This window comes from Oncorhynchus tshawytscha, linkage group LG26 (assembly GCF_018296145.1).
Source record: "Oncorhynchus tshawytscha isolate Ot180627B linkage group LG26, Otsh_v2.0, whole genome shotgun sequence".
In the NCBI taxonomy this organism is placed as follows: domain Eukaryota; kingdom Metazoa; phylum Chordata; class Actinopteri; order Salmoniformes; family Salmonidae; genus Oncorhynchus; species Oncorhynchus tshawytscha.
In genome coordinates this window covers 25,140,325-25,166,838 of record NC_056454.1, presented here as the reverse complement: position 1 = coordinate 25,166,838, position 26,514 = coordinate 25,140,325, and the positions used below count along the sequence as shown (strand labels likewise).

The window sequence follows — 26,514 nt, the reverse complement described above, 5'->3', positions numbered from 1 at the left end:
GTTTGTGATTGGCCCATTTGTCCCCGAGAGGAAGCCATAGCATCTAAATGCTGTCGATTCTCTTATTACTCCTCTCACCTTGGACAGTGAGAGGTGCTCAGCGATCATTTCTGGCCGCGGATTCGAAGCATACTGGTGAGACCCATTGAAGGAGAACATAGAGTACAATGGGACAGGAAATGACCATAGCGACCATTATATGAAAAGCCATTATGATCAGGACATTGTGTGAGAAAGTTTTATATGCAGTGATCAATTGCAATGATACTGTATTAAACCATTCTTGTCTGGAAGCAGTGGATTAAATGAGCCCTTTAGTCAGAGCAAGGACTACTGTCAGTGCATTCAACATTACATCGACATTTTGTCAGAATTCGAATGGTTTTCTTGTTGTATTATTACACTGAATGACTGAAGATGAACACTTTCTTGCTATTTGATAGTCCTAGCAGTGCTCCTTATTACAAACCGAGCACTTTTTCATTAGACTTTCTGTTATGACCTTAACAACTCAGAGGTACACATCATTGTTGAACAGGGAGGAGAGAAAAGCTCTTGCTTGGCTATAGTGGAACTGTATCTACACAGATGAAGTCATGGGTTGGTGCGAGATAACATATCTGGGTCAACACTTAGAGAGCACAGAGGGACAGATAGATGAGTGTGACAATCAGTCAGTGGGGATATATTGTCCCCTGGTGGAGAGAAGTTGCATTGCGATAGTCAGAAGTCATTGCGGCAGGCGGTAATTCACACAGTAATGCACCTGCTTCAGAAAACTTCCGTGAATCAAATGACCTAGGTATATTAGTTCACATTAACACAATTGTGTATCTATGAACATGCCATCACCAATGCATGTCTTAGCTGTATAAAAATGTATTCTCTAAAAATAATGATGAATATGTCCAACCCAGATAGTGACAGTGGATATATTGATGGTTGTATTGTACAGTATATTACACGGTCTCTCTATATATTATGTGGTGGCTTGTAGGTGAACTGTATCCTGGAGGCGTTTGGTCATGCCAAGACTCCCATGAATGACAACTCCAGTCGTGTCATCAAACTACTCAGCCTGCAGTACTGTGACAAGAGAAAGACACTACTCAGAGGTACAGACTACTACAACTTTATTCAGGGGGTTGTTCTATAACTAACAAAGGGACTTACTAACTACACTACTCAATGTCTACTCAGATTAATACACCACTAACTACACCCTCATGGAAAATCACATTATAACTAAACCAAGATAGACCACAGCCTGTCATTTCCAATGGGAACAAGTGAGTCATAGTGGGCAGAACAAGCAAGGAGGTGGGCACAGCCCAGCATGAGCTGGTGAGATCCTATTGGTCCGTTCTAGCATACAACATGCATGTTTCTGTTAGGGAACGCCTACTCAGTGAAGTGTGCTTGTGCAATAACTCAATTCACCTTTGCACTCCTTCAAAATAATGTGATTATTTACAACTTTGGCAAAGGGTAAAATCTACAAACTTTGTAATTGATTCTAGTTTTGGGAACAGGAAACTGTATTGAGATCAAATATTTAATCAAAGACAAAAATTAACAGAATTTTGGCCAAAATCAATCTCCTTCCATCTTCTCCCACTGCCGGTTACTAGGCTTCCACTCACTATCATATTACCATATTTAGTATTGTGGAAACGCCAAGCGGATGATTCACATTTATACATCTGATGAAATATCTGTCTCATTGTTCTTTTCTGTGCCCATGCTGTCAATGTACTCTTTATAATTAAAATGCAGTTTGATGTATGGCCAACAGGGGGGAGTATAACTCTATGAGTGAACCTGTCAGGCTTCAATCTCTGTCATTCCTACAGAACCACATTGAAATAGATCAATTGATTTACTCATACAGCTGTGTATGAAAGATGAATTTGACTTAAGGACACTCAGGTTTTTTGTTTGATAATTTGGTCTGTGGCCTGGGTTTAAGATTACAATGTGTGTGTAGGTTTATATAGGTGTTTTTACAGTAGGTGTGTTCCTCTACTACTGGTTACATATGGTTTAAAGTTAATTGACAGAGCATGTGTTATTATGTGGATTACATTTTGTGTTGTGTGTGTGTGTGTGTGTGTGTGTGTGTGTGTGTGTGTGTGTGTGTGTGTGTGTGTGTGTGTGTGTGTGTGTGTGTTGTGTGTGTGTGTGTGTGTGTGTGTGTGTGTGTGTTTAGCGCGGATATACACATACATGTTGGAGAAGTCCCGGGTGGTCCACCTGCCTCGTCAGCAACACAACTTCAACATCTTCTACCTGATGGCTGAGGGCCTGTCGCCTGAAGAGAAGAGTGCCCTACACCTCAACAACGTCCTGTCTCACAGGTCTGTACCTCAACAATGTCCTGTCTCACAGGTCTGTACCTCAACAATTTCCTGTCTCACAGGTCTGTACCTCAACAACGTCCTGTCTCACAGGTCTGTACCTCAACAACGTCCTGTCTCACAGGTCTGTACCTCAATAACATCCTGTCTCATAGGTCTGTACCTCAACAATGTCAAATCAAATCAAAATCAAATCAAATTTATTTATATAGCCCTTCGTACATCAGCTGATATCTCAAAGTGCTGTACAGAAACCCAGCCTAAAACCCCAAACAGCAAGCAATGCAGGTGTAGAAGCACGGTGGCTAGGAAAAACTCCCTAGAAAAGCCAAAAACCTAGGAAGAAACCTAGAGAGGAACCAGGCTATGTGGGGTGGCCAGTCCTCTTCTGGCTGTGCCGGGTGAAGATTATAACAGAACATGGCCAAGATGTTCAAATGTTCATAAATGACCAGCATGGTCGAATAATAATAAGGCAGAACAGTTGAAACTGGAGCAGCAGCACGGCCAGGTGGACTGGGGACAGCAAGGAGTCATCATGTCAGGTAGTCCTGGGGCATGGTCCTAGGGCTCAGGTCCTCCGAGAGAGAGAGAGAGAGAAAGAGAGAATTAGAGAATGCACACTTAGATTCACACAGGACACCGAATAGGACAGGAGAGGTACTCCAGATATAACAAACTGACCCTAGCCCCCCGACACATTAGCTACTGCAGCATAAATACTGGAGGCTGAGACAGGAGGGGTCAGGAGACACTGTGGCCCCATCCGAGGACACCCCCAGACAGGGCCAAACAGGAAGGATATAACCCCACCCACTTTGCCAAAGCACAGCCCCCACACCACTAGAGGGATATATGTCCTGTCTCACATGTCTGTACCTCAACAACGTCCTGTCTCACAGGTCTGTACCTCAACAATGTCCTGTCTCACAGGTCTGTACCTCAACAACGTCCTGTCTGACAGGTCTGTACCTCAACAACGTCCTGTCTCATAGGTCTGTACCTCAACAACGTCCTGTCTCACAGGTCTGTACCTCAACAACGTCCTGTCTGACAGGTCTGTACCTCAACAACGTCCTGTCTCATAGGTCTGTACCTCAACAACGTCCTGTCTCACAGGTCTGTACCTCAACAACGTCCTGTCTCACAGGTCTGTACCTCAACAACGTCCTGTCTCACAGGTCTGTACCTCAACAATGTCCTGTCTCACAGGTCTGTACCTCAGCAACGTCCTCTCTCACAGGCCTGTACCTCAACAATGTCCTCTCTCACAGGCCTGTACCTCAAAAACATCCTTTCTCACAAGTCTGTACCTCAACAACGTCCTCTCTCACAAGTCTGTACCTCAACAACGTCCTCTCTCACAAGTCTGTACCTCAACAACGTCCTCTCTCACAAGTCTGTACCTCAACAATGTCCTGTCTCACAGGTAATAAGGCCATGCAAATTACAGTAATACAGGAAGATATGCTGAGTTTGTCAAATGTTTTAACATTTGGGGAAGGAAACTGGTTCAATCTGGGTGAGAGGCCCCCCTCAGTCACCTGCTAGCAAGAGGAAGAGATGGTGTCTCATGCTGAGTTTGTAAAATGTGTGTGTGTTAGTGTGCGTGTACGTGTGCGCGTGTGTGTTGTGGTGTGTGATAGCATCCCTGTCTGATATCCAGTTACCTGGATGCGGGTTTTGAGCCCTGGTATGCACGCTACAGCCTCTGATTTAATGCTGTGACTGCGTGATCAAAAGCCCTCCGACTCTAGCCCATTTGGGGACCCCATCTCTCGCCCCCTCCCCTCCCTCGCTTTCTCAGCAGGAGATAGCTGTGACTGGTTACAAATAACTCAGCGTGAGAATACCTGCTCAACCACCATGCTTTAAATGACCTTTTGACATGCTTTCTTGTTTCAGGGTCAAATATGATTTCTTTAGTCCCTCAGTGATATTTAGTCAGTGCAGTATGTCTGTAATGTGTGAACTCTCTCTCTGGTGTTGTTACCTGCTGCTCTTCTCTGTACTGTAGATGATCATGTCTGTGGTGTATAGTGTGATAGCTGTCTCTCACTGGTCTCTGTCTGTGTCTTCAAGGTACCTGAGTGCAGGTGTTCCCGCAGAAGACTCCCCTCCTGTGGCCTCAGCTTCAACTCAGAGTAGAGACCGTCTCACTGCAATCAAACAGGCCCTCAGAGCACTGGGCTTCAACAAACTGGTACAGTAACACATTGTGTGTGTGTGCGTGCATGAGTCTGCATGTGTCATTTGCCACACATATGGCTGTGTGTATTATGTCTATGAGTCTATAGGGTGAGTCGGTACCAGAGGAAGCTGGCGGAGGAGCTATAGGAGGACGGGCTCATTGTATTGGCTGAATGGAATTAATGGAATGGAGTCAAACATGTGGTTTCTACATGTTTGATGTGTTTGATACCGCTCCATTTATTCAATTCTAGCCATTAAAATGAGCCCGTCCTCCTATAGTTCCTCCCACCAGCCTCCACTGGTGGGTACACATACTGTCCCTTGTCAGCAGGGTTGGACATTAAGAACGTCTATTTCTCCAGAGCAATTGGGAACATAAAAAAAAAATCCAAAGCCCACATGTTTAAGTTGATCGAAATGACAAGAAGGGCTACTAAAGTGTGACTTTGTCCTAGTTTCTATTTGCCAGTTATGTCAGTTTGTTTATACGCTAGATTGTTTTTCAATGTTAGTTTGAGTTTGCTGCCACTGCCTGCTGCTAGGAAGACATAGCAAAGCAAGTGCCCAAATTACCACGGTAACTGCCCGTCCCTTAAAAGGGGCAGCTGAAAATGTTTCTCACACCTAATGATTGCGCTTGATTGAGCATGGATCACTCCCAAAAACGTTTATTCATGAACTTTTTGTAATTTTTTATAATTAAAACACACAAATATTTTAATTGTTTTCCTAGGTTCATCTGTGTGCTTCTACCTTTCTACTTAGGAGCACATCATGTAGCCTTTTAAAAATGTCAGCACAGAGCCCTGAAATATAATAATAAATAAACCGTATCACTCAGCATTTTGTGGCAGGGCTCTATGCTGTGGCATTTGTTTATTCTTGATGTTCAGTTGTAGAACAGTTTATATGTTTTAACTAGAAATTATTTATTTTAACATACATTGGTTAAAATACGCAGATCATAAAAATCATAAAAATGAAATGAAGTAATATATCATCTGTTTTTCCTTGTTGTGACGTTGATGTAATTATGGCGAAAACAATATTTTGATTGGTAAAAAAAAATATATATTTTTTTTATCTACCTGCCACAGTGGCTGGTAGACCAAAAAGTACATTTTCCACCCTGCTTGTGAGCATGCTTGCATGTGATGGTCGTGTGAGGTTCTGCATGTTAGTATACTAGCTATATCTACAGACTGTACTGTGCTCTACCTTGTCTGGTGTGTGTACAGAATGACTGTTCTCATCACATTATCACAGTCTATGTATAGGCTGCAGTCAGCATCTGTCAGCACTGAGTGACCAGAAAGTCAGCTTTTAATCCCTCCCACAGCCAGCAGCTGATAATGTAGGAAGGGGGAGGGGAGGGGTGATGGGGGCAAGAGTGCTTGCAGGCAGAGAGATACACAGGGGAGATTGACCTGGAGAGGAAGGTGGGTGGGGGGGACAGAGTACTTCCTGAGAAGTACATCGTTGCAACACTGTATATATACTGTACATAATATGACATTTGTAATGTCTTTATTGTTTTGAAACTTCTGTATGTATAATGTTTACTGTTAATTTTTATTGTTTATTTCACTTTTGTATATTATCTACCTCACTTGCTTTGGCAATGTTAACACATGTTTCCCATGCCAATAAAGCCCCTTGAATTGAATTGAGAGAGAGATAGACAGGGGCGATTGACATGGAGAGGGAAGGGGCGATTGACATGGAGAGGGAAGGGGAGAGAGGGGGGATGAGAGAGAGACTACACATCAGTGCCTCCCTATGCTCTCATTGGGAATGACTCATGAAGAACCTCAATCACTCCTTTCTCTCCCACTCTCTTTCTTCTCCTCTCCTACTGTAAGACTCTCTACATTGCATAGAGTGTCAGACAGAGACTAATAACAGGTCCTATAACACACACACATGCAAACTGTCCAGGAGGTTTGAGGGATCAGAGTTGGGTAATGGGGGATACCAGTAAGTGTCCTCTACTCAAGAACAGAGAGAAAGATAGAGAGCGAGAGAGAGAACACTGTATAGATACATAATATGACATTTTGTAATGTCTTTGTTCTTTTGGAACTTCTGTGAGTGTAATATTTACTGTTCATTTTTATTGTTTATTTCACTTTTTTATATTATCTACTTCACTTGCTTTGGCAATGTTAACACGTTTCCCATGCCAATAAACCCCCTTGAATTAAATTGAATTGAATTGAGAGAGAGGTGGGGGAAGAGTAGAGGTGAAACAGAGGGAGGAGAGATAAAGAGGGGATGGGAGGGGAAAGGAGAGGTTAGATAAGGAGATCGGAGAGAGAGAAGAGGTTAGATAAGGAGTTCGGAGAGAGAGGAGAGGAGAGGTTTAGGGATAAGGGGGAAAGGGGAAAGGGTGATTCAGGGGTTTGGAGAACATATTTTAGCTCAAAAGATGGAAGTTGACTCTTTGGGAGGAGACTAGGGGGTAGGGGTTTGGAGTATATGTGTGATTTCACTACTTCATGAGTAAAAACAATAACAACTCCCTTATTCTCTCCCCACCCCACCCCACCCCACCTCTCCTCTCCTCAACCTTCTCTCTCTCCTTCTCCTTTCCCCTTCTCCCTCCACACCCCCACATCTCTCTCTCTCTCTCTCTCTCTCCATCAGGAGATGGACAGTGTGTTTATGCTGCTGTCAGTGGTGCTGCAAGTTGGGGACCTCAGCTTCATTTCACTGACAGACGTTGAGACCGCCTACCCCTCCAACATGCAGCTGCTTGAGCGAGGTCAGCATCCCCCTGTCATGTAACCTGGGCCAACACTATGCACTGACACCAGTTTGACAGCAGAGGGAGAGGGGAGAGAGGGGGGAGGGAGGTCGAGCTACGCAGTAGTAATTGTGTCACTATCCATCCTATTGTTTACATCAGCTTTGCTGCAGTCTCCTCCAGTCTCCTCCTTGCACTCTCCTCCCCTCCCCCTTCTCTATCTCTCCTCCCACTCTCTCTCTCTCCCTATTCAATTTCAATTTAAGGGGCTTTATTGGCATGGGAAACACATGTTTACATTGCCAAACCAAGGGAAATAGAAAATAAACAGAAGTGAAATAAAGTGTTGTAACAATGTGCAAATAGTTAAAGTACAAAAGGGAAAATAAATAAACATAAATATAGGTTGTATTTTCAATGGGGTTTGTTCTTCACTGGTTGCCCTTTTCTTGTGGCCACAGGTCACAAATCTTGCTGTTGTGATGGCACACTGTAGTATTTCACCCAACAGATGTGGGAGTTGTGAAAAATTTGATTTGTTTATTAATTCTTTGTGGGTCTGTGTAATCAGAGGGAAATGTGTGTCTCTAATATGGTCCTACATTTTGTATGAGGTTAGGAAGTGCAGCTCAGTTTCCACCTCATGTTGTGGGCAGTGTGCCTTTTGCCTGTCTTCTCTTGAAAGCCAGGTCTACCTTCAGCGGCCTATCTCAAAAGCAAGGCTATGCTCACTGAGTCTGTACATAGTCAAATATGTCCTTAATATTGGATCAGTCACAGTGGTCAGGTATTCTGTCACTGTATACTCTCTGTTTGGGGCCAAATAGGATTCTAGTTGTCTCAGTTTTTTTGTAAATTCTTTCGAATGTGCCAAGTAATTATCTTTTTGATTTCTCATGATTTAAATAGGGGTCTAATTTTGATGCTGTCCTGGGGCTCTGTGGGTTCTGTGTTTGTGAACAGACCCCCAGGAACAGCTTGTTAGGGGGCTCTTTTCCAGGTTCATTTCTCTGTAGGTGATGGCCTTGTTATGGAAGGTTTGGGAATTGCTTCCTTTTAGGTGGTTGTAGAATTTAACGGCCTTTTCTGGATTTTGATAATTAGCGTGTTTCAGCCTAATTCTGCTCTGTATGCATTATTTGGTGTTTTACATTGTACACAGAGGATATTTTTTTCAGAATTCTACATGCAGAGTCTCAATTTGGTGTTTGCCACATTTTGTGAAGTCTTGGTTGGTGAGTGGACCCCAGACCTCACAACCGTAAAGGGAAATGGGTTCTATAACTGATTCAAGTATTTTTAGCCAGATCCTAATTGGTATGTCGAATTTTATGTTCCTTTTTGATGGCATAGAAGGCCTTTCTTGCCTTGACTCTCAGATTGTTCACAGCTTTGTTGAAATTACTGGTGGTGCTGATGTTTAGGCCGAGGTATGTCATTTTTTGTGTGCTATAAGTCAACGGTGTCTAGATGGAATTTGTATTTGTGGTCATGCCAATTTAACCTTTTTTGTAACACCATTATTTTTGTCTTACTGAGATTTACTGTTAGGGCCCAGGTCTGACAGTATCTGTGCAGAAGATCTAGGTGCTGCTGTAGGCCCTCCTTGGTTGGGGACAGAAGCACCAGATCATCAGCAAACAGTAGACATTTGACTTCAGGATCTATTAGGGTGAGGCCGGGTGCTGCAGACTGTTCTAGTGCACTCGCCAATTCGTTGACATATATGTTGAAGAGGGTGGAGCTTAAGCTGCATCCCTGTCTCACTCCCTGGCCCTGTGGAAAGAAATGTGTGTGTTTTTTGCCAATTTTAACTGCACACTTGTTGTTTGTGTACATGGATTATATAATGTTGTATGTTTTCCCCCAACACCACTTTCTATCAATCTGCATAGCAGGGCCTCATGCCAAATTGAGTCTGAAGCTTTTTTTAAATCAACAAAGCATGAGAAGACTTTGCCTTTGTTTTGGTTTGTTTGTTTGTCAAATAGAGTGTGCAGGGTGAATACTTCGTCTGTCGTATGGTAATTTGGTAAAAAGCATGTTTGACATTTGCTAGGTACATTGTTTTTGCTGAGGAAATGTACGTGTCTGCTGTTTATTGATAATGCAAGGTTGGTTGCTGTTGACGCATATCCCACGGTAGTTATTGGGGTCAAATGTGTCTTTACTTTTGTGGATCAAATCATTTGTCATTGTTGTTCATTTTCTTAGGTTGTCTTCTTGAAATGTTGAGATTTGATAAAGGAAGCAGAGAGGTCAAATATACTGATTAGGTTTTCTACTGCCAAGTTTACACCTTCACTATTACAGTGAAACATTTTGTCCAGGAAATTGTCTAGAAGGGATTGAATTTGTTGTGGCCTAATAGTTTTTTGGAAGATTTCCACACTTTTCTTCCATCTATATCATTTCTTAATATTATTCAGTTCCTTCAGTTTTTATGCCTCATGATTGAGTATAGCTCTGTTCAAGTAGAGTGTTATTTTGTAGGGGTGTTAGTGAACTGACTGTAAACGCTCTAAGAGACTCTGGGTTGAGGTCAGTGATAAAGTAGTCTACATTTCTTCAACCAAGAGATGAGCTATAGGTGTACCTACCGTAGGAGTCCCCTCGAAGCCTACCATTGACTATGTACATACCCAGCGCCCGACAGAACTGCGTGAGTTGTGAACCGCTTTTGTTGGTTATGTTGTCATAATTTTGTCTAGGCGGTCATATGGGGGAGGGAACGCTGTCTCCTCCAGGTGGGTGTTTGTCTGCCTGTGTGCTGAGGATGTCAGGTTCTTGTCCAGTCCTGGCATTTAGGTCCCCACAGATTAGTACATGTCACTGCGCCTGGAAATTGTTGATCTCGCCCTCTAGGATGGGGAGGCTGTCATCGTTAAAGTATGGGGATTTTATTGTGGGGATATAGGTAGCATACACAAGGAAATATTTCTATATTGAGATCATTTCCTTAATTAATTTCTAACCAGATGTAAAATGTTCCTGTTTTGACTCATTTAATAGAGTGGGTTAAGGCTGCTCTATACCAAATTAGCATACCTCCTGAGTTTCTTCCCTGTTTCACACCTGGTAGTTTGGTGGATGGGACTCCCAGCTCTCTGTAACCAGTGGGTCCATCTCCTTTATACCATGTTTCTTGTAGGATGACAATGTCTGTTTTCCTGCTCTTTAGGCCAAAGTCAGATGACCTCAGACCTGTTATATTCCAGGAAGAGATAGTAAAAGCTTTGCATTTCACAGTGTCTAGTGTTGTTTTTGTGTGGTTTAGGCACAGTAGGTGTGAGCAGAGCATGTTGCACATCTAATACATACCTCAGGAAGGGATTGCAGGATGGGGCTTGGGCGGGTGTAATGGGGGGGTTGGGCCTGTTGCTTTGCTCACTGTCTGGTCATATGTCCTGTCCTGTCATGTTGAGGTCCTTGCCGCAGGGGTGGGGGGAATGGGGTAGGCAGAAGGGGCATAGTTCTGATATGGGGGGGCCAATATAGGGTGTGGCCAGGGTTTGCCTAGGGTGGTCTTAGCTGGTTGGGGTGTGGCTGGTGATTCTGTGCTCTGGGTGTAGGTCTTCTTGGCATGGGATCTCTCGGTGCAGGTCCTTCAGGAGGGGGTCTTGCAGGTCTGTTGTCCGTTGCTCTGTTGATCCTGTGTGACGTGCTGGGGCTACGGTTGAGGGTGACGTCCTTCAGGGTCCTGGCAAAAGTTGGGATTGCTGCCTTGTAGATGTGGACATGGTCATAAAGGCTGTTCAAGTCCAGGATGGAGTGGTGGGCCAGGTATACATTAGGTTTTGAGGCACAGTCTCGTGAAATACTCGCATTCACCTGCTGTATGGTGGCAGGGTGAAAGTCTTTTCGTGGTAGCAGGGTGGAGACTTGTGCATTGGGGAAAGTGGAATAAGCTTTTTCAATCACTCCCTTGAGTGCTGTGGCCACTTTACCTGCTGGGCCCTCAGGTCATTTGTGCCCGTGTGAAAAGGGCTATCAGGGGAGCTGACAGGGAGCTTGTTAGGAAGGGGTGGGGTCTGTTGAGTTGGTGGGTCCTGTTGTTGTCTGTCCCATTGTGGTGTTGAGGTTGTGGTCAGGGTCTGAAGTGGGCTGTTCTACTGGCTCCTCTGGGGGAGTGTCCTACACTCTGTCACACCTCAGCTTTCTCACCTCCTCCTTCAGTGTGCCTCTAAGTTCTCTCACCTCAGTCCATAGAGCAGACAGCTCTCCCAGACAGCTCCACCTTCTGCCCTCCGGGTCTTGTTGGGAGGGATGTTGTTGTGCTGGTCTGTTTTTTGAGTTTGTTCTGTCTGGATTGTGTGGACTAGCTCTCTGAGCTCAACCATGTCTCTCTCCAGCTCAGTCAATTTATCCTATCAATGATGGATGAGCAGTGCAGTTGTGGGGCCTTGTTGTGTTCAGTGATGGGGATTGACTATCCTCGTCTGCGGGACAGTTTGAAGAGGTGTGATCAGACTCACTCAGGATGGGGGAGTCATCACAGAGAGAGAGCTTTTCCTGCTGTGCTTTCTCTCTGATCCCGTAAAAGTCCTGCTGCAACTGTATGAGGATGCCCTGCACCAGACTTCTACACGTTGACAAAGGTTGTTTCAATTTCCTCAATGTCTACTATTCTGAGTTTCCACCATGGGCCAATACCCTCTTTCTTGACATAGGTGTAGTGTGCTCTTATAGCACTGTGCCATGCCAAGGGATGGCTTTGTGGAAAATGAAGTTGCTAACGTTCCGCTCTTTGTAGCAGTCAGCAAATAGTGTCTCTGGATTGTCCTTGAGGACCTATTTTACTCTCTTTGTTTCTCTCTCTCACACACACAGGCTCTCTCCCATTCTGTAATGTATTTGCTGTTGGTGTTTCAGACAGTCTGCTCACCTGTTTGGTGAGCCCCTGTTCCCTCTCATGCTTTTGCCATTGTGAGAAGAGAACCCATTACTCCCTACATTACAAGACACAACAACACTACACACATACACTACTACACCCTGACCTCACAGAGGGTAGACAAATTATGTCATCTCCCACACCAAAACAGGGCCCTCTCAAGGAGACGTGAGGTCATTGGGATTCTGAGTTCCTGTCACACTGTTTTTGTGCTCGTTCATATGCCCTGAGTCAGGGATGACTAAGCGCTGCCAGCATATAGGCGGTGATGAGTTTTAGCGGAGATCGACTCGTCATGTCGGCTGAGTGATGTCAGAATGACTTATGTAGGCTGGAGCGAGACAACTGGGAAACAACTGGGACCACCAAAATCTCCGACTTCCGACTTCAAAGTGTTTGAGACAACTGGGAACTCTGAAACAAACAAGCTCCGACTGGGATTTTTTTTTTAAAGGTCATCCAACTTGGAATTCCATGTTGGAAACTCTGGAATCATTGTAGAGCTCCGACTTTCCGACCTGAAGATCACTGACGTTATGATTTGACCTTGTTTTTTCCCGAGCACCATCAGTACTAGTCAGTGTGACACGTCATATTTTAAACTGTTTTTGTCTCTCTGTCAGTGACTGAAGTTTAGGCTTGAACTGAGCTTGAACTTTAGACTTTCCACCCTCTCCCTGTCTCTGTTTTATGTTCTTCTATCACTTTACTTATTCACTTTCTCTTTTCTCTCTCTCTCTTACTCTTTTCCCCCCTTTTCTCTCTCTCTCTTACTCTTTTCCCCCCTTTTCTCTCTCTCTCTTACTCTTTTCCCCCCTTTCTCTCTCTCTCTTACTCTTTCCCCCTTTTCTCTCTCTCTTTTTTTCTCTTTTCTCTTCTCTTTTCCCCCTTTTCTCTCTCTCTCTTACTCTTCCCCCCTTTTCTCTCTCTCTCTTACTCTTTCCCCCTTTTCTCTCTCTTTCTTCTCTCTCTCTCTTACTCTTTTCCCCCTTTTCTCTCTCTCTCTTACTCTTCCCCCCTTTTCTCTCTCTCTCTTACTCTTTTCCCCCTTTTCTCTCTCTCTCTTACTCTTCCCCCCCTTTTCTCTCTCTCCAGTATCTGGAATGCTACAGGTGTGTTCTGATGACCTTAGTTCTGCCCTCACCTCAGATGTGCAATACTTCAAAGGTAATCACTCACCCTTTTTCCCAAACATTTACTGACTTCACAATACAAACATACTTCCAATCTGTAAGATGAAAATAGGATTTCTATGGTAACCATTTGGATGTCAGACCCAGGTCACCATGGCATTTACCCTCTTGCTTCCTTCAGGTGATGTCATCACACGGCGTCACACGGTGGAGATGTCACAGCACTACAGAGACCAGCTGGCTAAAGCCCTGTACGGACGCCTCTTCAGCTACCTGGTCAACAACAGCAACTACTACCTACAGGGACAGGACGACAACATGGGGTAGGGCAACGTGTGTGTGTGTGTGCGCGCGTCTCTGTGCATGTGTATCACAGGCATGTACATTTTTAATTGTAAACACTACAAGGAATGAATTGGCAGCCAGCACAGATACCCATTAAAAACCTTCTGTCATATGTCCATCATCACAGACTCAACAATAGCACATGCAAGCCTGTCAGAAACACAACACTGATACTATCACTCATAACATATCGTTTACACTGGAGAGTTAGAATAGTTCGCATTTTATGTACTAACACACGCAAAGTTGACTTAGAGACCACACACACACAGACACAGCTTAGAGGTGGAGGCCAGTGAATCCTTGGTCTTGGTGTGTTGATATTTTTCAGCCTTATCGTCATGTTTGATAAGCACTATCTTCTGGAATGTGTTTTTTTGCATTGACCCTCTCACTCTCTCTCTCACACACGCATGCATGCACACACACACCAAAATATGCAATAATTAATATGCAGTGCCTTCGGAAAGTATTCACACAACTTTACTTTTTCCACATTTTGCTACGTTACGGCCTTATTCTAAAATGGATTAAATAAAACTATTTCCTCATCAATCTACACACAATACCCCATAATGACAAAGCAAAAACAATTATTTAGAAATTTTGGCAAATTTATTTAAACTCAAAAACAGAAATACCTTATTTACATAAGTGTTCAGAACCTTTGCTACAGTATGAGACTCAAAATTGAGCTCAGGTGCATCTTGTTTCCATTGATCATCCTTGAGATGTTTCTACAACTTGATTGGAGTCCACCTGTGGTAAATTCAATTGATTGGACATGACTTGGAAAGCCACACACCTGTCTATATAAGGTCCCACAGTTGACAGTGAATGTCAGAGAAAAAACCATGTCGAAGGAATTGTCCGTAGAGCCCAGAGACAGGATTGTGTTGAGGCACAGATCTGGAGAAGGGTGCCAGTTGCCTTCATCATTCTTAAATGGAAGAAGTTTGGCGCCACCAAGACTCTTCCTATAGCTGGCAGCCCAGCCATACTGAGCAACCAGGGGAGGAGGGCCTTGGTCAGGGAGGTGAACAATAACCCGATGGTCACTCTGACAGAGCTCCAGAGTTTCTCTGTGGGGATGGGGGAACCTTCCAGAAGGAAAACCATCTCTGCAGTACCACCAATCAAGCCTTTATGGTAGAGTGGCTAGACGGAAGCCACTCCTCAGGAAAAGGCACATGACAGCCAACTTGGAATTTGCTAAAACTCTCAGACCATGAGAAACAAGATTCTCTGGTCTGATGAAACCAAGATTGAACGCTTTGGCCTGAATGTCAAGCTTCACGTCTGAAGGAAACCTGGCACCATCCCTACGGTGAAGCCTGGTGGTGGAAGCATCATGCTGTGGGGATTGTTTTTAGCGGGGGACTAGTCAGGATCAAGGGAAAGAGGAACAGAGCAAAGTACAAAGAGATATTTGATGAAAACCTGCTCCAGAGCGCTCAGGACCTCAGACTTGGGGCGAAGGTTCTCCTACCAACAGGACAACGACCCACAGCCAAGACAACGCAGGAATGGCTTCGGGACAAGTCTCTGAATGTCCTTCAATGGCCCAGCCAGAGCCCAGACTTGAACCCGATCAAACATCTCTGGAGAGACCTGATAATAGCTGTGCGAGAATGAGAGAAACTACTCAAATACAGGTGTGCCAAGCTTGTAGCGTCATACCTAAGAAGACTCAAGGCTGTAATCGCTGCCAAAGGTCCGTCAACAAAGTACTGAGTAAAGAGTTTGAATACTTATGTAAATTCGATATCAGTTTTTAGGTTTTTAAATATATTTTCAAAAAAATCAAAAACCTGTTTTTGCTTAGTCATTATGGAATATTGTGTGTAGATTGATGAGGGAAAAAACTATTTCATCCATTTTAGAATAAGGCTGTATCATGACAAAATGTGGAAGACTTCAAGGGGTCTGAATAGTTTCCGAATGCACTGTATATACTTCAGCGAACACACACACTTTTCCATTCATTCTAGCCACACCACTCCAAATCAAACATAGACACGAACAGGGACACACACCAACATGGCCTCTGAGTAGCTGTCACACTGTTTGTGAATTCCTTCTCTGATCGTTCCCCTCCTCCACACCTCTCCCAAAGAGACCCTGCTCTTGAGATTGGAATCCTGGACATCTTTGGATTTGAGGAATTCCAGAGGAATGGATTTGAGCAGGTACGTTCATTTCACAAAACCCACATTATGGATCTCCCCACCCCATATTATATGTGTGTTTCCACTCCTTCCAGTTGTATTGAGTCTGGTTCTATGGCTCTAGTATGTCTGAGGTATTCTCAAGTCATAGACATAGTTCGAACATCAAGGCCAGACTGAGCTACGGTCATCTTTTCTGGCTGTGGAGAAGGTTTTAGAGGTATCAACCTGCTAACTATATAACAGGTCTAGGTTAACCCTTTGAGACCAGGACCACAGGGCAGTGTTTATTTTATGGTCCTCTGTAGCTCAGTTAGTAGAGCATGGTTCTTGCAAAAGCCAGGATATTAGGTTTGATGACTGAAAGTTGCTTTGGATAAAAAAGCAGACACAATACCTTTGACTCTGTGTCTTTCTTTCAGCCATCTCTCTCTCCCTCTGTTCTTTCATTCATAAATATTGTGGTCTCTAGATCTTATGGACTTCTCCCCTGTACGAACAAAGATCAGAGAGTTTAGCTGGAAGTCTCTATTTCTGTGTGTGTGTGTGTGTGTGTGTGTGTGTGTGTGTGTGTGTGTGTGTGTGTGTGTGTGTGTGTGTGTGTGTGTGTGTGTGTGTGTGTGAAGTGGTAAGATGTCAATTGTTTTTCTCTCAGGATGTTCTTTAATCCGAGCGGAACATTGGAGGTGTTCAAGGAAATAAGTGCTTACCCATGCTGCCCTCGGCTTTCCCACACTCCCCTTGGGACCACCCCTGATCAAACCATGTGTGTGTGTGTGTGTGTGTGTGTGTGTGTGTGTGTGTGGAAGTGGTAAGATGTCAATTGCTTTCCTCTCAGGATGTTCTTTAATCCGAGCGGAAGTGGGGGATTCACAGATCTAACCTGACAAGGGAATCTTAGAAAGAGAGAGAGAGAGAGATGGAGAGAGGTATAGGAGAGATAGATGGGTAAGAGTGGATGAAAGAAAGAGACTGGTAGACATTTATTGGGGATTAAACATCCCTCGTCCTCCATCCTCCCCCTCCGCCCCCATTCGACCCCTTCAGCCCCGTTCCTCCCTCATCCCTCCTTCCCCCAGTGTGTTTCCTGTGTTCCAGTGTTCAGGTCCATGTTTGAGGACACCCTGTCTGTTATTGAAGACAACTAATCACTGGATTACACATTACACTCTGGAGAGATAGGGGAGGGGCAGGTGTCAACAAAACAAGCATGATCATTTAGTGTGCGCATGGCACAAACACACACACACACGATGCACACACAGATCAGGGTCATTAATGCGGCCTGGGCTTGTTAGAGTTTGTTCGTCAGAGCTGTATTGTACCTGCTCAGCATTTCCTTAATGAGCTCATGCTTTACAGACATCAACACCTGCTGAGACTGACTGACTGACGCTGTCATAGACATATAATTAGTCTAAAATACAATTCAAGTTCAAAGACTAAATCAAATGTAAATTAAATATCCCACAATTGAATTATTTCTGATGTTTCTTACATGTCATTGTGATATCCAATACATGTTAAAGGTTGAATGGAAGTATTTTACAATCTAAACAAACCATAAATACATGTTCTGGGTGTTTGTCATATAAAAATAGCATCTTTGCTTAACTTTGAATATTTTGATTTTGGATCCAGTGCTTATTTGGGACTGGGCGCCACCATTAAAATTGGCATGGTAACGACACGAGCTGCAACTTCATGGACTGGACAGAAATATTTGGCACTTTGATTTGTGATTGCTTAAAGTAAGGGGAGTGACAGCTCTCCCATCCCAATATTAAGCAAATTAACTATGAAAATCAAGAGATATTTGCATTGAATCCTTAATGCCCATTGTGCAATATACAAGTAGCTGCCAAAATAATGAAAACACGTGAATAAATGTGGGATACAAAGTATATTGAAAGCAGGTGCTTCAACACAGGTGTGGTTCCTGAGTTAATTCAGCAATTAACATCCCATCATGCTTAGAGTCATGTATAAAAATGTTGGGCAGGCCATTATTTTGGCTACTATGGCTATGCCCCCGTAGGAGGATTATGCCCCCATCCACAGGGCAGGAGTGGTCCCTGAATGGTTTGATGAGCATGAAAACAATGTAAACCATATGCCATGGCCATCTCAGCCACCAGATCTCAACTCAATTGAATACTTATGGGAGATTTGGGAGCATTGCCTGAGATAGTGTTTTCCACCACCCATCAACAAAACACCAAATGATGTAATTTCTCATGGAAGAATGGTGTCACATCCCTCCAATAGAGTTTCAGACACTTGTAGAATCTATGCTGAGGTGCATTGAAGTTGTTCTGGCTCAACACCCTATTAAGACCCTTTATGTTGGTGTTTCCTTTATTTTGGCAGTTACCTGTAGCTAAGCCCTGTTATTAAACTTCTAAGTAAACAATGGCACATTTTATTATAGCAGTACAGTAGCTACAGTAAGCTATAGACATATAGCCGGCTCTTGGCTCTGGATTGGGGGCTCCATATCATGGAGAGGAGGCAGAGCTTTAAAGTGGCAATCAGCAGTACAATAACAAAGCATTCTTCCCATCCCTATTTCAGTAAAACCTGAGGGATGGGGCTAGAGAAATGTAACCACCCTCAGATTTATAGACAGAGCTATGGATGCAACGAATCCATGATATCAAAATGATATTTTTAACCATGTTCTGAGGCTACATAGTCTTTGGTTACATTTACTTTGTTTACAAACGTTGGAGTAAAACAAGCTTATATTTTGGGTTCTGATTGGGTAAGGAAGTTAAACGAAGCTCAAGAGGCATTTCTAAGTTATATTCTTCAAGAATAAATGGGAACATATACATTATTTATAAGTCCGAAAATGGAAATAAAACTGCTCCTTTAATCTTATTATTATTATTTCTCAACTCTTAAAGTTCACTGTTTTATTACATTTTTAACCAAAGTATTCGTGAGGGTTTGAGATAGGCATGTGAGCAGTGCAGGAAGTTCTGGTGAGCCATTTGTGGTGATTGCATATGCCTATACATCGTTGCGTAGTAGCCTAGGCCTATGGTGAAACCATTGTTTAGGACATTAGGCTTACATGTTACTTTAGCCCTTATCAGACGGCATGAGTTTTACTGAGGGAGGTCGGGTAATGTAATTTTGTGTACAAGCACAAAGCACCACATCTGTAATTTTAGTCCCGTGTGAATTTGCCACACACCATTTACTTGCATGTTAACTTGTGTGTGTGTTCCCAGCTGTGTGTGAACATGACCAACGAGCGTGTGAGGCTGTATGTCTCCGAGGTGCTGTTCCAGCAGGAGCAGGCCGAGTGTCTACAGGAGGCCGTCACCATGGAGACGCTCCGGTCACCTGGCAACCAGCCTGCCATTCTAGACTTTTTCTTCCAGGTAATGTTTTGTTGTCTGCGGTCTCCACCACTGCCTCTTTAAGAACTGTGATAACCTCTATAAAAAGAACACATATCTCATTCTAGAAAAGGCTTTTGGTTTTGAGTGTGGTTATATAGATTTTGAGGTACAAAGATCAGATTACCCTGCGTCAGGGCACAGCGTACCGTGGTTCTATGCATTCTATATCTGTCTGTGACCCCTGTCCTCCATCTTCCCAGAAGCCTCAAGGTCTGCTGTCTGTGATGGATGAGGAGAGTCAGTCGCTGAGGCCTACAGAACAGACGCTCTACAAGAGACTGCAGACACACCTCGACAACACACCCACACACGGCATCTCCCTGACAACCAAGGACGGCAATGGAAACCCCCCACCCATAGACCAGGGTCCTGCCTTCACTGTGAAACACTACGCAGGCCAAGTGAGTAGGTGTTCGCTCACAGACACACACGCGCGCACACAGCAACACACTCACATACAATGTAGACCAGGTGAGTGAATCTGATATTTTAAAGGTGTACCTTTAACATCAAATCAAAATCAAATCAAATCAAATTTATTTATATAGCCCTTCGTACATCAGCTGATATGTCAAAGTGCTATACAGAAACCCAGCCTAAAACCCCCAACAGCAAGCAATGCAGGTGTAGAAGCACGGTGGCTAGGAAAAACTCCCTAGAAAGGCCAAAACCTAGGAAGAAACCTAGAGAGGAACCAGGCTATGTGGGGTGGCCAGTCCTCTTCTGGCTGTGCCGGGTGGAGATTATAACAGAACATGGCCAAGATGTTCAAATGTTCATAAATGACCAGCATGGTCGTATAATAATAAGGCAGAACAGTTGAAACTGGAGCAGCAGCACGGTCAGGTGGACTGGGGACAGCAAGGAGTCATCATGTCAGGTAGTCCTGGGGCATGGTCCTAGGGCTCAGGTCCTCCGAGAGAGAGAAAGAAAGAGAGAATTAGAGAGAGCATATGTGGGGTGGCCAGTCCTCTTCTGGCTGTGCCGGGTGGAGATTTTAACAGAACATGGCCAAGATGTTCAAATGTTCATAAATGACCAGCATGGTCCAATAATAATAAGGCAGAACAGTTGAAACTGGAGCAGCAGCATGGCCAGGTGGACTGGGGACAGCAAGGAGTCATCATGTCAGGTAGTCCTGGGGCATGGTCTGGGCTCAGGTCAGTTGAAACTGGAACAGCAGCATGGCCAGGTGGACTGGGGACAGCAAGGAGTCATCATGTCAGGTAGTCCTGGGGCATGGTCCTAGGGCTCAGGTCCTCCGAGAGAGAGAAAGAAAGAGAGAATTAGAGAATTCACACAGGACACCGAATAGGACAGGAGAAGTACTCCAGATATAACAAACTGACCCTAGCTCCCCGACACATAAACTACTGCAGCATAAATACTGGAGGCTGAGACAGGAGGGGTCAGGAGACACTGTGGCCCCATCCGAGGACACCCCCAGACAGGGCCAAACAGGAAGGATATAACCCCACCCACTTTGCCAAAGCACAGCCCCCACACCACTAGAGGGATATCTTCAACCACCAACTTACCATCCTGAGACAAGGCTGAGTATAGCCCACAAAGGTCTCTGCCATGGCACAACCCAAGGGGGGGGCGCCAACCCAGACAGGATGACCACATGTTGTTGTATATCTGTTCTCTGATTGGTAGATGGCCTATGACCTCACAGGATCCCTGGTGAAGAACAAGGACTCCCTCCCCCAAAACCTGCTACTGGTTCTGAAGTGTAAGTATCACTAAATATACACACACACACGGGTCGGGTCATTCCATTTAATTTCGATCAATTTCTGACTGCATGCCTTTTGATATTAAGAAACCTTGACCATTTTGCGTACCCCACCCTACCATGAGACAGTCATGTCGTCATCTCTGAAAAATATAAATAGTTGAGTTTAATATAATTTGAAAGCTTACAAACAGGGTTGTCAAAATGTTTTATTATTTCTTGGATTTTTTTTATTTTTATTAAAATAGTAATTTCTTTACCTTTAGCATATATTAACTAAACATGCATAAACTGTAGCTTAGACCCTATTTCACATCATCTGAGGTGTTTGTGTTGTGATGTGAGTGGAAATATCCATTGTTTTAAATTAAACTGTCAATCTTTCATAGGAAACCTATTGAAATCATAGAGATATAAATAATAGAATAGGCATTCCAATTCAAGATGTCATTCGATGGTGATTGGACTGGTGGCCATCTTCCTGATAGTAATTTAAATGTAGAAATTCAATTGAATTTCAATGGTGTACCAGCTAAATTGTAGTGGTCTGAAGGGATAGGTTCATTACAAAATGATCTTTCTATGATTGAAATGACATTCACCCTGATTTCAAAAGAATGCTGTGTCTCAACCGATGACAGGCAAAACACAAACACCTCAGACAATGTAAAGTAGGGTCTAAGCTACAACATATGAGAAAACATTGAGTTGACACGTTTTGGATCCATGGATCCACTTTGAGCACCTCTATCTCCTGAAGGTTTTGTCATTCAGGTCCAAAAAGGCACTTTCTGAACACTTCTTCTATGGGCAAACATGTCTGGAAGGGTGCTGTCAGAAAGTGATTGAATTCATACAGAACGACCCAAACACAGCAGTAGTGGGTATATAGTCTATTGAGCATGGACAGACGTGTGCTGGTGTAGTTGTGAGCCAAGCATAGCAGGACACAGGCAGACTTTGTGTCAGAGCCAGGAGCAGCTAGCTTAGCGTCTCTAGGGCTAATTACTGTGGTTTGCTGTAATTTACATGATGTGCCTAATCAGGCTACCCCTTCAGAGTTGGCTTTTTGTGCCTCTCTTTGACCCTCTCTCTTGCTTTTGTTCCTTTGTGCACATACGCACAATGTACACACATAAAGATACACATGCACACACATTATGATACACACACACCTTCCTGTTTCACTCCTTTTGGACAGAAACATACATACCCACAAACACTTCCAGCTCAGATAATATGATATTAACTTCAGGCGGCCAGTTGCACCTTAATTGGGGAGGACGGGCTCATAGTAACGGCTGGAACGGAATACATGGAACGGTACCGAATACATCAAACACATGGTTTCTATGTGTTTGATACCATTCCATTTACTCCATTGCAGCCATTATTATTAGCTGTCCTCCCTTCAGCATCCTCCTGTGGATACATCTCAGCCCCTCCTTCCCATCCATTTCCTATATACCAAAGGGTAAAGGTAAGTTTAGACTGAAGGGTGTGTGAGGGTGGGGGCTGAGGGTGGACTGAGCTGTATGTATGGAGAGTGCCTTGTGAGCCTCAGGAGTCAGGTGGTGGGGTTGGAGGGGGATTATGATTACATAAATGAAGAGACAATTACCTCTGGAGCCCACAGTCATTACTCCCTACAACCAGTCTAGGACTCTTGTTTATTTTTCCTTTCAAGATCTCTCTTTTCTCTCTTTTCTCTCTTTTCTCTCTCTCTCTCTCTCTCTCTATCTCTCACCACCACACACCACACACACTCCCCTCCCACACACACATGCCTCTCTCAAAGATCTCATTGTTTTCCAGGGCTGCTTCACGTGTTCTTTGGCAGCATGCTCAGCCTACTCTCTTATGGACCTGATTGTTTACATGGCTATTATTGCTACATTGCCTCCCCCTCACTTCTCCTCTTTCCTTCCTTCCTTCCTTCCTTCCAACCATCCTTCTCCTCTTAATCCCCTCATGTCTACTGTCTGCTCCTCTCTCTCTCTCTCTCTCTCTCTCTTTCTCTCTCTCTCTCCTTCCTCCTCTCCTGCTCCTGCTGATCCTCTCCTCCAATCAACGCTCTCCAATTGTCTTCCTCCCTCCTTCCTCTCCACTCCCTTCCCTCCCTCTCTCTCTCTCTGTGATTCCCCTGTACAGCCAGTGAGAGTGTGTTGGTGCAGCAGTTGTTCCAGTCCAAGCTGACCCAGACTGGGTCTCTGGTACCGGGCCAGGCCAGGATGGCTCTGAGAGGGCCCAAAGCAGCACTTCTCCTAAACAGGATGTCATCCCCCTCCACCCTGACCCCCGCAGGCCGCGAGCCTCGGAGGTACCTGGACCTCACCAAGGTACTGGACAATGGCTGGTAAACCATATACTGTGTAGCATACCGTACCTCATACACTCACCAAGGTATGGAGAACTAAGTGGCATAACCATCACCTTAGCGAGTCACTCAGAGTGTATGCTATACAGTACATGTCATATGGTACATTAGCCTCGTTGCTCCGGGAGACCTGTACACATTGGGCTCCTGTCACTGAAAATAGCATCCCGTATCCCCAAAAACATATTCACCAGCCCTCCCGTATATCTATTTCCAATAAACATTTCCCATCACCGAAGGTATATCTATAATCAGGAAATGCCTTACCAGTTGGTATGGGTAATTAAATGTGTGAAAATAAATGTTTTCCAGAGTTTACCAAATTCACTCCGCATCTCCCTAAAGGTGCTCGGGCATCTGAGATCACACGGTAACCTCACATGGGAACTACTATGGAGTAGTGTGTTTGTGGGTATGTATGTTTCTGTCCAAAATGAGAGAAACAGGAATGTATGTGTATATCTCATTTAATAACCTGTATCGACTGGTAAGGAATTCCAGATAATAGATTCTCCTTCGGTGACGGAAACTGGTACACCAGAGGCTTGGTAAATATGTTTTCGGGGATACGGGATGTAGTCTTCAGCGTCAGGAGCAAAGGGGCTAACGTAACATATGACACGTACTGTATAGCATACCATATACAGACATACACTATTCGTGACTCATTAAGGTACATTAAACAAGAGGGTGATACCCCTAACTCATGAGTCATATCTAAACCACAACCTATCCAAACAGTCAGTATGGTATTCAGACCCCAATAAAGTACCACAATCAGTGTGGTAATACATATAAATAGATGCTGTGTTCACCGTCATGATCAATAGAAATGACAGACAGCTCAAAGCATCCCTCCTCAGAACACTCTAAATATGGGCACCACCCCCCCACACACACACACACACACACACATGGTTGATTGGTGGTTAAGGGAGGTGGGAATCACCAATGGTGAAAGCAGGCTGTGTCCATGTCTGTGACGCACTTAGTCAGAAGCTGGGTGTTCCGATTGGAGAAGCAGCAGCCAGGAGCAGGGGACTGATGGAAAAGCAAAGAGTGTGTGTTTGGAAAACATTTTTCCCAAATTAGGCCACTTCCCACCATACTGTTAAATATAGACCTCTGGGAATAGCTTTGTTTGTCCTGTACTGCCAGCTGATAAGAGGAAATGTACACACACACACACACACACACACACACACACACACACACACACAAGTACTGTATGTGGTAAGATAGTGTCATCATAAATGTTTCTCATTACATTTTAAGGGTTCACAAACCACACACCCTTCTGCTATAAAACATTGTGTTCTCACAATTATGCAAGATTTCATAACTTCAGCTAGAACATCGTTTCCCAAACTTGGAGTAAAAATGTGCTTAACAATTCACATAATAGTTTGCATGGACACACCCTGTGTGCAATAATAGTGTTTAACATGATTTTTGAATGACTACCTCATCTCTGTACAATACAATTAATTATCTGTAAGGACCCTCAGTTCAGCAGTGAATTTCAAAAAACAGATTCAACCACAAAGACTGGGAGATGAATACAACTTTCAGCAGGACAATAATCTAAAACACAAGGCCAAATCTACGCTGGAGTATCTATGCTGGAGTTGCTTACCACGAAGATAGTGAATCAAATTTGAATCACATTTTATTGGTCACATACGCAAGGTTAGCAGATGTTATTGTGAGTGTAGTGAAATGCTTATACTTCTAGATCTGACAGTGCAGCAGCTATTATCTAACAATTCCACAACAAAACCTAATATCTAACAAATTCCACAACAAAATCTAATACACACAATCTAGTAAAGGAATGGGATGAGAATATATTTATTTCACCTTTATTTAACCAGGTAGGCAAGTTGAGAACAAGTTCTCATTTACAATTGCGACCTGGCCAAGATAAAGCAAAGCAGTTCGACAGATACAACGACATAGAGTTACACATGGAGTAAAACAAACATACAGTCAATAATACAGTATAAACAAGTCTATATACGATGTGAGCAAATGAGGTGAGAAGGGAGGTAAAGGCAAAAAAGGCCATGGTGGCAAAGTAAATACAATATAGCAAGTAAAACACTGGAATGGTAGTTTTGCAATGGAAGAATGTGCAAAGTAGAAATAAAATTAATGGGGTGCAAAGGAGCAAAATAAATAAATAAATTAAATACAGTAGGGAAAGAGGTAGTTGTTTGGGTTAAATTATAGGTGGGCTATGTACAGGTGCAGTAATCTGTGAGCTGCTCTGACAGTTGGTGCTTAAAGCTAGTGAGGGAGATAAGTGTTTCCAGTTTCAGAGATTTTTGTAGTTCGTTCCAGTCATTGGCAGCAGAGAACTGGAAGGAGAGGTGGCCAAAGAAAGAATTGGTTTTGGGGGTGACTAGAGAGATATACCTGCTGGAGCGTGTGCTACAGGTGGGAGATGCTATGGTGACCAGTGAGCTGAGATAAGGGGGGACTTTACCTATCAGGGTCTTGTAGATGTATAATATATAAGTATAACATATCCGGATCAGCAGTGACAGAGCGGTGACAGAGCGGCTAAGATGCAATAGATAGTGAAGGACACAGTATACAGTATATACATATGAGATGAGTAATGCGAGATGTGTAAACATTCTTAAAATGACATTATCAAAGTGACTATTGTTCCATTTATTAAAGTGGCCAATGATATTAAGTCTGAAGGTAGGCAGCCGCCTCTCTGTGCTCGTGGTGGCTGTTTAACAATCTGATGGCCTTGAGATAGCAGCTGTTTTTCAATCTCTCGGTCTCAGCTTTGATGGACCTGTACTGACCTCGCCTTCTGGATGGAAGCGGGGTGAACAGGCAGTGGCTCGGGTGGTTATTGTCCTTGATGATCTTTTTTGCCTTCCTGTGACATTGGGTGTTGTAGGTGTCCTGGAGGGCAGGTAGTTTGCCCCCGGTGTTGTGCTGTGCAGACCGCAGATGCACAGGGAGGGGTCGAGACCCAGGGTCTCAAGCTTAATGATGAGTTTGGAGGGTACTATGGTGTTGAATGCTGAGCTGTAGTCAATGAACAGCATTCTTACAAAAGGTTTTCCTCTTATCCAGATGGGATAGGGCAGTGTGCAGTGTGATGGCGATTGAATCGTCTGTGGACCT

The 26,514-nt window shown here is 43.9% G+C and overlaps 1 protein-coding gene across 1 annotated transcript in view; it reads left to right on the top strand.

Moving 5' to 3' along the window:
- LOC112225027 (unconventional myosin-XVI-like) overlaps positions 1-26,514 on the top strand; it is a 180,939-nt gene that overhangs the window by 83,644 nt on the left and 70,781 nt on the right. The window contains 11 exon segments of the mRNA XM_042306657.1: positions 998-1,115; positions 2,210-2,357; positions 4,440-4,560; positions 7,197-7,314; positions 13,286-13,357; positions 13,505-13,646; positions 15,785-15,857; positions 19,076-19,228; positions 19,450-19,650; positions 20,909-20,984; positions 23,139-23,326. Coding sequence (XP_042162591.1) covers positions 998-1,115; positions 2,210-2,357; positions 4,440-4,560; positions 7,197-7,314; positions 13,286-13,357; positions 13,505-13,646; positions 15,785-15,857; positions 19,076-19,228; positions 19,450-19,650; positions 20,909-20,984; positions 23,139-23,326 — 1,410 coding nt within the window.